General features: G+C 49.7%; 3 protein-coding genes across 3 annotated transcripts; 1 reads left to right on the top strand and 2 right to left on the bottom strand.

Annotated features, from left to right (window-relative positions):
• Window positions 1-288: 288 nt before the first annotated feature.
• Window positions 289-3,350, bottom strand: ENH_00039580 (hypothetical protein, conserved; the record flags this gene model as incomplete). The annotated part of the gene is made up of 4 exons (XM_013580593.1): window positions 289-451; window positions 722-980; window positions 1,173-1,778; window positions 2,207-3,350. The coding sequence occupies 4 exons, from the start codon at window positions 3,348-3,350 to the stop codon at window positions 289-291; spliced, it is 2,172 nt and encodes a 723-aa protein (XP_013436047.1).
• Window positions 3,351-6,656: 3,306 nt separating this feature from the next.
• ENH_00039590 (hypothetical protein) lies at window positions 6,657-10,522 on the top strand (the record flags this gene model as incomplete). Its single annotated transcript, XM_013580594.1, has 10 exons — window positions 6,657-6,943; window positions 7,225-7,381; window positions 7,783-7,923; window positions 8,074-8,383; window positions 8,580-8,779; window positions 8,910-9,063; window positions 9,168-9,408; window positions 9,513-9,747; window positions 10,166-10,289; window positions 10,443-10,522. 10 exons carry the CDS (start codon window positions 6,657-6,659, stop codon window positions 10,520-10,522), a joined length of 1,929 nt encoding a protein of 642 aa, XP_013436048.1.
• Window positions 10,523-12,788: 2,266 nt separating this feature from the next.
• Window positions 12,789-13,697, bottom strand: ENH_00039600 (hypothetical protein, conserved; the record flags this gene model as incomplete). The annotated part of the gene is made up of 1 exon (XM_013580595.1): window positions 12,789-13,697. One exon carries the CDS (start codon window positions 13,695-13,697, stop codon window positions 12,789-12,791), a length of 909 nt encoding a protein of 302 aa, XP_013436049.1.
• Window positions 13,698-14,159: the final 462 nt, after the last annotated feature.

Consider the following 14,159-nt stretch of genomic DNA (forward strand, 5'->3'; position numbering starts at 1 on the left):
GCGCAACCCACTTCAATAAGTGCATGCTGTGTTTGCGTTAACGAATCTTCTGGAAATTTTGGTGCTTTCGTCTACTGGAACTTTTAGCTTTGGCTTTCTTCCTTAGGAATATGTACCGGTGATGGCAGCATGTTGCAATGCAGACACAGAAATTCAGCGTTGAATGAGTGGTATCTCGCGCCGATGCGAAGCACCTGCAGACGCATCACAATTCCCATGGCCTAAAAAACGTACAGTGCTTCAATATATGATGCCTGCTGATTGTCACTACTGAAATTCACAAGCGCCTCACAGCTTCGCGTTTACGGCATCTGAAGACATAAATTCAATACTTTTTATCACGACGCACCGGAGGGCAACATCCGATCCACCTCCACACAAATGCTTGGCTACGCCTACTACAGTTGAAATGCCACTGTCCCTGAAGTGTTCCCTCAAAGTTTCGTCGATTCTGTAGGCCAATGTAAAACAAATGAAAGAGCACACTCTCACCGCGCACGCTGCACGGAAAATCGCCATTCTTCACAATCTAGTTGCCACAAGTACTTCAGCCATAGCATTCATGAGCATTGAAGGATGCGCGTATGGACTGCATCCAGTGTGCCTTTCAATTCTTTAGCTTGGCAAAGACTAAAATAAAGCGCTTGTAAAAGTGTGAACACAGATGGGCACGTCAAATTAATTGTTTATTGTCTCCCTGAGGTCCCTTAAGGGCGCGTACTTTTGCATATCAGGCCCCCCACCTTCCCCCAGCGTCTGGGCGAGAGTGAAGAAGTCATCAACACTTCCGTCCTCGGTAGAACACAGAAAACATGGTTTAGGCCCCCGCTTGGAAGCGCTGACGAACTCTTTTGTTCTTGCCTCCTGTGCTTTTGTAACCTTCAGTCGGTCATCATCTTGCGCACTATTTTCAATCCTATCTTCATCTTTGACAGCGTTTGTGTCCTTCTTGTCGTCCGGATCCTCTTGTAAACGTTGTCCTGGAGCCAGGAAGCGGCATCCATAACTGAAGAGAGTCTTAAAAAAGGAAGGGATGTGGGGCCTGAATGAACATTGCGCAATGCCTCCCACCTCCATTCATTCCGGATAAAGACAAACTACGCTTCGAAATCGCGAATTCGCATGAGCAGATCTATATAAGTGGTGATTCAAGACCTACACGCGCAAGGAACCTCTGCCTGTAATATAGTCAACGAGAGCTACGAGAGAGAAATCCGCGATATCCATTCGAAGCCGCACGGGGGGCACTGGCAAAGGTGCAGGAACGCTGCATTCATTTGCGTTGCTGTGCCTCTCAGCGCAGGCACAGCCAACTGCGCTAGGAAAAGCAGCAGCAGCTGCGGCACTATCAGCAGGGGGCCCATCATCAGCAACGACCCGCGTGAGCTCCCCACGGCGTACTGTTTCCGTTGCTTCCTTTAAAGAGTTACCTTCACATACGAACGAACCAGCTGTGCTGCTCCTCTCAGCTGGTTTTGCTGTTTCAGCGCCGTCGACGGCTGAGAGACGTCTTTCAGCAGCTGCAATCGCCGCAGGATGAACCGGACGCGTGGAATTGGGGTTGCGAAACGTCTTATCCTTTGCTTCCTTGCAGTAGCGTCGCGCTTCTCGGTCAACTGCGATGCATCTGAGGCCCCTGTATTTCAGGGTAAGTGCAGATTTATCATTACACTCGTGTGTATTTGCGTGTGCCTCAGATACTACTGACTCTGTTCCCGAATCAGCTGCAACAGAGACGGCAGACCAGCAGCTAAACCACCGAGTGAGATCTCCCTTCCCTGAAGATAAATGCAGCAACCCAGAAACCACTAAAACAGTGCATTGCATATCAAGAGCAAATTTGTGACGATTTGACGGAAAGGTCAGATAACACATTTGGGGTGCATTTAAGCCTGGCATCCTAGGGATAACCGGGAATGCGTTGCACCTGCCTCACACAAGAGCAGCTCATACTTTCTGGACGCCTAAAAGAAAAGCATTACGAAATGGATGGTAGCGCAGTTCCCACATAATCTGCTTCTATACTTTGACATGCTCCTGAATCCGTGAAGTCGCGCACTTTAGACTGACGGAAAGCAGGCTCCAGGAAAAGTGCCGCGTTTGCTATATACTGCGAGGAGCGACCGCGCGCGCCGTTGCCTCGCCCGCGCCTTTGTGAAAACAAACAGAAAAGGGCGAAGACTGTGCATCTCCAAAGACGGCTCACCTGCCCCGAGCTCCACAAGTAGAGTTTTGTCGCAGTTTCTGGGTTCCAAGTAGTTGTTGTACAAGCACAACGCCAAGAGTTGGAAATGCTGCTTTTGGTGCCTGTTTAGTCTCTTCTGAAAGTGCTTAAGCAGCTCCAGCAGCGCATTTAGGCGATCCTGCTGCGGCAGCAACAATACCCCTTGCACTTCAGCCTCGAAAGCCGCCGTCGACGGTTCCTCAGCTGCGGCAACCCCACTAGCTAGTGGCACTTTGCATGCGTCCACTGCTGCGCGTAATAGTAGGACGGCTTCTCTGTCTCTGCTGCCCTCCCTTTCTTTGGGGGTGACGCTGCAGCATTCCGAGATGAATTCTGAGGCAGGCAGGTGTACCGTAGCCTCCCAAGGATCTAGCGCAGTTGCTGCGGCCTCTGCTGTTTCTGCATCTGTTGCCAATTTCTCGGGTGAATGTGGTGTATTCAAGTATTGAATGGCTTCTCTGTAAGCCCTTGTAATCTTCGCTTCGAGCTCTTGTGTCAGAAGCGGCTGAGCATCTTTCGCCTTGGCAGATGCTGCGTGTTGCTGTTGATGCTGCTGTCGCTCTTCCTGCTTTTCTCTGTCATGACGCTGCTGAAGGGGCAAATTTACGCCAGGCTGCATAAACGGCAGGCAGTGCGAGAAGGCGATGTCTCTTGTCTTTGTGCATTTCTTCAAATGTGCCTGCAGCCGGAGTGCGTAGATAGAGTGGGCTGCGTCCATTGGACATGGTATGCGCTTGCCATGTCTGCCGGAACTGATTCTGTTCCGATTTTGGGACTCCCCGTCGTATCCTACTCCCATCGTTGCTACGCTGTCTCTTGACTGCTCGCTTGCCGCTTCTTCTGAGGCTGATTCTGACTCAATCTGCGGCATTGCCCCTGCTGCCATTCTTGATAAGGTAAGCCGTTCTGATTGATGCGAACGCGACGCATCACCAGGTACGCTGCATGTCGAGCTGGAGGGCTCCACTGCTGCTGGCTTGGGCTTCTTCACTGGATTGCCCATATCCTCGCCGGAGCCCGCTGCATGTGCTCTGAGGCCAACAGCCACGAAATCTCCTGATCCAGATTCACGCAGGCGGACCTCTGCATGAATCGTGGGAGACTCTTCGTCTGCAGTCAACACCATGGCGATAGAAACCCTGAACGCCAAACCCCACGAGGGTCTACAAGCGTCGAGTTCTATCTCTGACTCTTATTGAAGATGGCTAGAAAGTTGGAGCCGCGAACTTCGCTCTTCAACGTATGTGTTACAATATGTTCATCTTCCACGTCAAGTGATCTCCAGCTTGTCAGGATCTGAGTGAAACCCCCATTGAACGATGGAGCCAAGCAGATTAAAAGAAAATAAAAGTAAGGGCACACAATAATTCATATTTTTGCCTGTGGAATTCGAAGCAAGAAGGTCTCTTTGTTTCGCCGCCATGGAGAGTTTACGCATTCTCCCCTCGGGCTTGACGCGTATCGACCCCTTTGGCAACAGTGTGTTAGAAATCCCGTGGAAAAATACAGATTTACGCTCGTCCATAGGTGACAAAAGTGTATAGGCCAACTTTAATTCAGGCTAGAGAAGTACAAAAAGATGCTGCTTTCGTCTGTTCGCTGCTAGGACTGTGGTGAAGGAGTTTGATTCCGGGCCTTCTTCGTCTGAGCGCTGCTGTCTATCTTCTGACGACTCACTCAGTGCTGAAAAGCAACCCAAAACCAGTTGAAACTTCGGCGAAGAAAAGAATAAATGGTGCTTGGTTTGAGGGAAGGTAACGAAGCACACGCCCGACTGCAGTGCATTGAAATCAGAATGCTTGTAGGAGGCAGAAAGCAAAGAATGTCTGCAGCTTGGCTCCCCCGTAAGCCTATTTTGATGTAAGAATTCAGAAGCTGCCATCGAGCCGTAACAGGCGTATACACTGAGTCTCACATTAAGTCAAATGCGCACGCATAATGTGTGTACTTCCGCGTAAGCATCAAGAGCAAGCACTTTTGCCCAGCCATATCTCTCCATGCGTGAAGAGTGGCGATAGGATATAGAATGGACTGAAGGCTCAGCCAAGAAAACTTAACAAGAAAACTGGGCTTTTGCTGGGCCCCACAGTACAGAGATCAAGTGACCATCCACTCACACGCGCTGAAGACACTTAATCTGTACACTATCTCTAAGCATTTGCTCATATTCCAGGGTATTTGCCTCTCATCCACTGCCCGCACCCTGCGCAATACTATTGGACGGAGGTCACACCGGCTGCGTTCGCCACGCATTTACAAGTTAGCAAGATCGGAAGCCACCTGCAAGTTGCTTTCCTCCATGCGTTATGTCGACAACGCATCATACAAGTTGGAGTCGTAGCTGACATGGCAGCCTTAAGGAACAAGGCAGCAAAAGCATATTGGCTACGCAGAAGAACCTGTTTGAGCATCACTTTGTCAATTCAGAAAACGAAATCACATGAAAGAACGAACTCCATTGACGCGAACTATAATTCAGGCTAGACTAGCAGCTCGGTGCACAGGGTACGGGGACAAATTGCACAAGTTGCAATGCATACGAAGCACAGCAAGCAACGAACTGAGCAAGCTGAATTCAGAGCGGAAGTATATTGCGGCAAAAGCATGCGTACAGACGGCTTCCGGCAAATAACACGGAAACGAAGTTGCGCAGTGTGAAGGAAAAAGCGGTCTACAGCAATGTCGCATGCAGCAACATCCCTGCAAATTCTCCATGCAAACTAAAGCAGATTATTACAGAACGTATGGGCAAATAAAGGAAAGTAAAATTCTACTAGCCCACAAGAGTAGCTTACTAATCTTGCCCGGTAGAAGAAAAGGAGCAAAATGCAAAATACATACAAAATCAAGTTTTCAAGCTTAAGATGATTTGATGAGCTAAGGCGCCAAATCAGTGACGAAAGCCAACAAATCAAAAACACAAGGCATAGAAGGAAGAGCAACTGCGACACAACCAAAACAGCTCAGCCAAAGTCTTACCACATCTTAGTTGAGTTGGAAAGATTCTCGTTGCACTCTCCACTTGCATGCAATGGATCAAAAGAACCCAGAGGAGCACATAACAAATTTCAGCGTGGACCAACAGACGCGCGGGGCAACAGGCGGACAAACTATTGTCAGTGCATGCGCCCAGTTGCTTTCCCGCTCGTCACACAGTTAACAGTTGCAGACAGCACGCACTAAGGAGACTCTCCACAAGCAATGCTAAATCGTGCACAGGCTTTAATCTGCATGACCGGAACTTACTAAGTATGCTAAATTACAATGCACATCCATGCTCACGCTAACTCAAGCAAAGACAGTTGCTTTTTAAGGCGCAGCACGTGGAAATAATTTCAGCAATAAAGCTAAGCCACACCTAATAATACCATTATCTAGTATGCATGCAACTACTTCACCGGTGGCAAATGAATTGGGACGCAAACGGCAGGTAGGACACTTCTGAGTAAGAGGCCGCAGGAGTCAGTCACGTGGGCATTGCAGCATTAGCCATGTTGCTTTTCGGTAATCCATAAAGCCGCAGACAATTTTGCATAGAGTACTGGCGTAAAACCACTCAGCGATAGCCATATGTACGAAGACCAGCCAGCACAACACCTCGCACTGAAATTTGCCTCATGGCCCTCAGCACCCTCAATAAAAAGGCCGTCACAGTGGAACGCATTAAGAATGAGCATACAGGAGCCACAGTAATTCATTGAGGCATGCGGTGATCAAAAAGTGATGCCAGTATGAGCATAACAAGTGCTCTCGAGACGCACGCAGAATAAAACGGGGTCGCTGTAGAGCTAGGCACTACAACAAGCAGAGAACTTGTGCAGAGTAGTCTTAGTATGGAACAAATATATATTAGAGCACAGTACACCTAAGTTTACATAATATGTCCGCTTCGACCTGCGCTTGAGGCAAACAAGGCACAATTGGGGCTGGGTGAGATCGTGTGCATAGTGTGGCGGTGCGCTTGAATGAAAAAATCCAGTTCTATTTTTCCTGAGAACTCCCGATTCTTAATTCAGTATAAACTGTTTTTTTCTGTGTGTCTACGATGATATCAAGGGTCTAGCGGGAGTCCGCACCTAGAACAGAGTCGGTACAGGGTAACTGTAGCAGTGCAACAAACGCGCTGATCACTACAGTATTTCTTATTTGTGGCTTATATATGGCATGTCCATATCGCCGTGAACATTTTACGCAGCTTGTCACAAGCTCCTTTGGCGCAGAGAACGAGGGACATCGGGGACGCCTGAGCAGAGGAAAGAGGCCCTAGAGTTCTGAGAAACCCCAGCAAAACGGCAGGCTCCGTCGTGACTCGAGGCTTTTCTGGTTGCGTGACGTTAGGGCTCCTGACTTTGAGGCCGTAGCAACGTTCTTCTTCCGAATTTCTCCCAAATATCTTGCTTTTGCCCCTTCAATGCATCCACAGAACTTGGCAATGTCTTCAAGCAAAGATTTCAGTTTGAGTTCCTCAATGGATACCGAAAGGGAGGCCTGTGGTCGTCAGCACCAGTCAGTGAACCAGATTATGGCTCTTCAGTCTCCCAGCAGCCTGAGACTCCCCCTGCGTTTCCCTCCTGATGCTTTCGCTGCGCTGCGTCTCCCAGCCCACGAGATACTCCATGGCAGAAACCGCGCAGCTGTTTGCAAAGCAAACGGCTGGGGATTCAAGGACACATATATATACTTTATTGACAAGGTTACACTGACAATAACGGGCAATAGGTAATGTAGCCCCCAGGGCAGACTTTAGCGGCCCTGTCCAATGAACGCATGGCCCCTTCATAGGTTTCCTACGCTCCAGTTCGCAGTGGTTCTGCCTAGAATATGTTAAGTAGATTGGTTCTAAAAATAAAATTGCTTTGAGGAAGGTCAAGGCGCGACGGATCCGACTTCCAGTGTAGAACGGACAGTGTTCACCCAGCGCAACTCGACGATTCGAAATTGTGCCAGGAAGTTCTTTGTGAAACAGACTTGTGTGCATCTTTGTCCATATCCTTCTGCAGGTACCCCTTGTGTGGCCATAGGCTGCAACACTGGCAGGAGTTTACAAACTCTATAGAGGGTCTGGATCTAGAGAAGAAATCACTTCCGAAAGAGGAAATCGTCATAAGCCCTCAAAGGCTCGTCAAGAAAGAGTTCTTAGACGACCTTCTGTCCAAGGTGGGTGTAGACCAGCGCTGTCTCACTCTAAGGCGATATCCTGAGCACACAACATAGCGTAGTTCTGCGCTGGCAGTCGATTTCTGACTGTGTGGCGTCTAGATCTTCCCGTACAGTCCTACTACACGCACATGCCCCCTGAAGCATTTCCAGTACTTTTTATATGCTGGGATCGTAGAATCATGCATTTCTTCCAGTGTGGCCCGCCTAGCGAAAGGTCCGCACAAAGCCAGCTACTACGGCGTATCCGGGAGCACGATGCCTTTGCCTAGAGAAGGCACACAGTTCTGGTCTTACTGAGTGGAGAGTGAAGGGTTACTGTGGGTTTCAGGAGCTAGGGCGTGTTTAAGCACAGCTTCGTGAGCTGTTCTGCATATGTCGGCCTCTCTTATGCTTTGCAGGCTCCTGGTGTAGAAGTGTCAGAAGAGGGATTGGAGAGGCTCTATCATGGGCATGGGCATACGTGCGCAGAGATATTTGCACTGAGACACGGACAACTCGAGCGCCTTCCAGATGTGGTGCTGTTCCCCAAATGCCACGAGGTGAGTGATTTTTCCTGTTACTCCCTCTGCCTTACTGTCCGCACCTCAATTCTGCATTGACTTGCCACTTTTTGCTGGCCACGCCTCCTTCGGCCTCACATTGTGCTAAATGACGAGGCACAAGGGCCAGGGCGGGTCTCATGCGTTTAGGACGTTGAAGCCATCGTTGCGTGCGCAGTTCTACACGGAGTATGCTTGATTCCATTTGGGGGTGGGACTTCTGTTACACTGGGACTTGCAGTCCCTGAAGACGAGGAGCGGATGGTAGCAACAGTATCTCTAAGTTATATGCAAAGAATACTTTCCCTAGATAGAGAAGCTCTCCTCTTGACTGTAGAGGCAGGAGCTGTGGGAGCTGTACTAGAAGAACAACTGCGCCACCTAGGGGTCACTCTAGGCCATGAGCCCGACAGCCTGGAGTTTAGCACCGTGGGTGGATGGGTTGCCACCAGGGCATCAGGTGAGCCTCTGTCGACGCAGCGCTTTTTCAACCCGCAACCCTGTGATGCTGCGCGCGTGGTATGCTGAGCATTGGTCGCTGTGGAAACGGAGCCCCCGACTCTGAATTCCTTGCGTTCCGGGCCGTGTATGAGGCACCCACTGTCTCTTGACATTAATGTGAACGGCTGCAACTGTTACTCAATTTCTGAATTTAGGGATGAAAAAGAACGCGTATGGAAACATAGAGGACTTGCTTATTGATGCAGTGGTGGTTACACCACAGGGAACCTTAAACCAGCGTCTTGCTGCACCCCGCGTGTCCAGTGGCCCATCTGTCCAGCAACTAGTGCTTGGCAGCGAAGGCACATTAGGGATTATTACGCAGGTCGTTCTGAAGGTTAAACTGCTTCCAGAGGTGCGGTTTCAAAACAAAGTATTCAAACTTTCTGAGTCGCACAGAAAACTGTGTTCATAGGACTCCCGCGCCTTCCGTCTGTCATCCAGGCAAGGTTTGGTGTGCCTGTTGTGATACACGTGTATTCCAGAAAAAAGTCTACGGCTGCCTGGTCTTCCCCAGTTTCGAGATTGGTGTCGCTTTTATGAGACATGTGGCGCTCAACAGGTTGCAACCAGCGAGCATCCGCCTTATGGACAAGAGACAAACGCAATGTGGCGCTCTTTTTAGAACTGTCCCCCCTGGTAAGAGACAGGCGTCTGTCGTGGCATTCACCTCGCGAACACTGCTTGCCTCTGGCTTGTCTACGAACTGATGTCTTGCGAATTGTTATTTCGGCAAATCTCAGGCGGCCTGGGTGTTAGAGATGCGGTGGCAGACGGCGTGAAAAGGTTTTACCTTAACAAAGTAAAGGGCTGGCGGGAAGAAGACCTGTGTGCATGCACTCTTCTGTTCGAGGGTTCTGCTGAAGAAGTAACTTGCCAGCAGAGAAACCTTTACAAGGCTGCAAAAGTGTTTGGGGCCCTTCCAGCCGGTGGTAAAAACGGGCAACGCGGATATCAGATGACGTTTCTGATTGCTTACGTTCGGTGAGGCACTTGCGCCTTCGTAAGCATTGTGGCGAGGTTGTTTTCAAGGCTTTTTTCCCGCAACTAACGTACTTTTATGTTTGTACATTACGTAATGTCTACAGGGACTTTGTTATGGACCACTTTTGGGTTTTCGAGTCCTTCGAAGCTTCTCTGGCGTGGCCTTTGGTCCTCAAATGCCGAAATTCGGTGCACAATTATATCACGAAGGAATGCAAGAACAAGGGCATTCGATATCCTCCTCTCATCATGACCAGGCTCACTCAGGTCTACGACGCGGGGGCTGTTCTGTACTTTTACTTTGGATTCAACTGGGCAGGCATAGAAAACCCCATGGAGGTAAATTACTAGAAGGTGCTAAAGGGCGTCGGGAGACCGTATTCAGAACATTCTCTTGTGCCACTGGAGGTAGCATCAACATTTTGTCGACCGCGATCGCTTAGGTCATTTGTGAATGTTCTTGCGTAGTCATGTTACAACCGGTGGCACCTTAGCATCCTATGATGCTGACCTTCCTTCGAAGGCCACTGCGTGGGCTTCCACGAGGAGGGGTACAGCTCGATGTCTCATGAGCGTTTCCCTATATGTCCGCCAAAATTCCTGCCAAAATTCATGAACTACGGTGCAGGTGGATTGGAAAGCGGTGCATGTGCAGGGAACTGGAGTATCCCCATGTCACAGGCATGAACCGTAATGTTACAGTACACCGAAAAGTGTGATTCGTAGTATGTTAGCCATGGTAGTCACTCTGCTGCAGGTCTATAAACATATCGAAGACGGCGCACGCAGAGTTATCATGAATCTTGGCGGCAGTATTTCGCACCACCACGGCGTTGGGAAATTGCGCCGGGAATTCATGGCAAATGCGATAGGGGAAACAAGTACGTCTTCGGTAGACCTGCCGTGAGCCCAACGTCTGTGCGAAGGCTTCAATACACAACCAGTTTGCAGAAGAGGGTGAGCGCGGCATGAATGCCAACAACCCAAACATGGAAGAAGGCCTGTTGCATCTTATGCGTTGACACTGTTTTCAGGTATGGCCGTCTTGCGCGGTGTGAAGGCTTGTGTGGACCCGCAGAACATCTTTGGATGCAAAAATCTGCTGGATGCTTGAAGTGAGCAGCCAACTGGTTCCTACGTAGGCAGCTTAGGAAACACGATGCACCTGTTAGCCGACTCGTACCTAAGAGTCGTGAAGGGGCCGTAAGGCCGCCTTCTCGCACACGAAAAAAGAAGCTGAACGATCGCACCCAAATGACAGCGCTGCTTGGGGGATGGGAATGAGGAGGGAAGAGCTGGGTGTACGTATCCCGCCTTCTCATCTTCGAATTGGTCTAACATCGCCAATGATAATGATGGTCGAGGAACGAGGCAGGCTGACAGGCCGGCCAGGCGTAGGTGTACGGCGTCAGTACATCAAATGACTCTACACTTAGTGCCTTACTGCGTTGTAAAGGCTTTTTTTAGTCTAACAGTGCCTGCCATAAGCTCCAGTTTCCGTTGCCGTTCTCCAGTCTCTTCTGAATGCAACGGACAGTGTCTTGGGAGAGATCCCTAGTGGTGGGGAACTGTCGGCGGCTTTTCGCTACTGTATCCATGTTCGACGATGTGGAATGTAGGAATGCCATGTAGTGCAGTGCGTTCCCTGGAGCCCTGGCGGAAATCCGTTGCAAAGGTTTTCGTCTACTTTTCCCGCGGGACATCGAATCCCCTCCACACACAGGGCACAGGCGCTCGCCGGTTCTATCTCATAAGTGGGAATAGCCGAGACAGGAGGGTAGCGTGCAACGAAAAATGAGATTCCTCGTCACTGGGCGTTGGCTCCGAAGCACTTTTTATGGGTGATTACTGTCCCTGTGTGGGCTTTTCGTCCCAAAGCTCGAACGCTCTTCTCTTCCTCCTTATTTGCACAGATGAAGGCGACAATCGCAACTTGAGTTTCTGCTTCCATAGAACTTTCGATGATGTGTGGCCACGAAAAATGCGCGCAGGAAATATCGTGAGCTAAGCTCTTCCATAGCCTGCGAGTACCGTAGTGATTGACCAACTGCTGTCTTGTTGCCGACCTTCATGGGCGCAAGAGCATCCGAAAATACGCCTTCGACTGCAGTCGTTCGTGAGCCATACGACCGGAATTGGAGCTTCTTCCTTCGGATTGAATGGCAAGTTAGCCTGAGAGGTTCTTAAAGCATTAATGAAATTGGTTACTCACGTTGCCACTACGAGCAGTCCCAATGAAGCGATCTAAATCCCTTTAGTGAACGGCATCGGCACAGAACCCGGCTAGCGAGGAGTTTCCGTTCTTCTCTCTTTCCTGGTCTTACTTTAGGATTATTATGTAAATAGCCGTAAATGGAGAATTATGGCTAATGAAACCCAGAAACAGTAAGATGTCACTACCTACCATAGCGGAGGAAGTGATCAGTTTTTGCCCATTGGCGTCGTCACGCCACAAGGCTCATGCGTCCAAATATCATGGTTATATCGATCGCGTTAAAATGACTGTAACATATTCAGACAACATACATTCTCATCCCTTGCCCAAGTTTTTTGTAGAAGAGTAACCCATGCAGACGCTCCCGCCATTGACGACGAACCCCACACCCGGTCTATCAGGCATTTGGTTCAAATCTACAGTAATGAAAGGAATCTACGATCCACTCTATAATATTGTCAAGCTCCGCATCAGTCTCAATTTTCGAAGTTACAACTACGTGCCCATCCAGTATCGCCGCACCTGACCCATTCGATGCAGAATGCTGCACAGAGCCCACGGAAGGCCTGGTCATCCAGAATGGCACGATCTAGAGTGCTGCTACTCAGAATACTTCTTACGGTTCACAGGTCAGCCTGTGGCCACCACAGCACACACCGGTGCAGTAGGAGACGTTTACGCGCTTGTCCTGTCCCTAGCAAGTAAGACGTGGTAGTGGCAGACAAGCAGAGCTACCGAGGCGTCCTGGCAAGTGCAGGTGGGCCGTCATTCCCATATGGTGGTCAGCTCAACGCCGCGAAACAACCAACAATAAACCACTCATGAGCCGTTCCCCCACGTCAACCCTACGGACTCCTCGCGTGCTTCTAAATCCCGACAAAAGGCCCAGCACAGAATGCTGACACCAACGTACGCATTCCCAGGCCACCGAAAATCCTACTCAAACCAACTGAATGATGTGCAATTCAAGGTAGCAATGCGCAGGTTAGCTTGTTTCTACAGTATTGACCACTGGCGCCTGCTATCTCCAAGCGGCAAGCAACTTAAGTTCACCAGGTGCAGAAAAAACGGCTGGTGAAAAATAGTTCTCTTTGTGCATACCCTGTGACAAATGCGTACACAAGGGTGAAAGAAGCGCAAATGCTCTTCCAATTGGTTTCTGTCGTCATCCTCTCGTCACTTCCTGTGCCTCTAAAACAACCTGAGCGGCAAATCGTTTTATCGTCCGCACTACGAAAAAACAAACGAGAATACCCCCACAGATCCCTATCACCTCCAAGTGGCTCTTTGACATTGTAAAGAATCCGAAGACGTCGACGTCAGCTCCTTGCAGCTCAAACGACTTTGCCGCCAGTGCGTTGTCTAGGCTCTGCAGCTGTCCCCCGATTATCGCATACAACACGGCGAACGGAATGCCGGTTACAAGGGTGGACACAGCAAATGTTGCCGCCGAGATCGGGGTTGTGCCAAGGAAGTAGTTGTTGAAAGTAAAGGGTAAGATCATCCTTGTACAAAGAACAAGCTTGACTGAATCTTTTTGCAAAGCCAAGTCGATGGCCTGGAGCTGCTTGCTACGACGCACGAACCGATTGACGACAAAACGCCGCAGCATGAAGCGAGATATGAAAAACGCCAGACATGCTGCGCCCATACTTCCACAAATAATGACGAAAACTGCGAGAAGCGAAGGACCCATCAACACGCCAGCCAAGACCGAAAGCAATGGAGCTGGTACCACAAGCCCGGCCACGACGTACGTAAGCGCGTACGTCACTGGACTGCCCTTCTGGTGCTCAACCACCTGCCTTAGCACATCTTTAAAAGGCAAGAGGAACAAAATAATAAAGCACGCACTGACGGCAACACCCAACAGACCAAGCTGCACGCGGCCACAGGTTGGAGGCAATTCATCAGGGTCGTCAGACGAACTAGGGCCACTGGACGCCGAAAATGATTGCGAAAGGTTGGTAACTGTCAACAGCTCCCTTTCGCGGGGGGAAACTGCCGCAACATCTTCAAGGCTACTTCTCCTGGAAGAATGCCGCTGGCTGAAAAGACGGAGAAAAATTGCCATTAGCGGCTCAATGGCGCAAATCGTCAGAGGCAAAAAAAAGGGGGAAATAAAAAAGCAGGGCGCTTGTTGTCTTCAGCGGAGCCCATTGGCTGGACTTCAGTACTGGAGGGAGTCACACGACCTCTGCCGTAGCTCAGTGAACCGCTGAAGACCCCGCCCAGAGACTCCAAACTTTTCTCGGGGCAATGCAGCGTGTCTCCGAGAGATCAGTTCAACAAAACATGTTAAAAGGTAAAGTGCAAACAGTTGCACCGAGGGTGTTCTTACAAAGTGGATATGCCCGGTTGGTTCGTTCGAGCAGCCCCGTATTCATACATACGCGCCCCAAAATCACTCACGAAGCAAAGGACATATTTTACACAGATTTCAACACAACATTAAACAACAGTGTTGATTTTGGTAAGCGAAAGATTAATTTCTCGTCCACGTATGGACGTACAAAATCCCTGACGCAGAAGTTCC

The sequence above is a fragment of the Eimeria necatrix genome, genomic scaffold (genome assembly GCF_000499385.1).
Source record: "Eimeria necatrix Houghton genomic scaffold, Enh_scaff28, whole genome shotgun sequence".
NCBI lineage: Eukaryota > Apicomplexa > Conoidasida > Eucoccidiorida > Eimeriidae > Eimeria > Eimeria necatrix.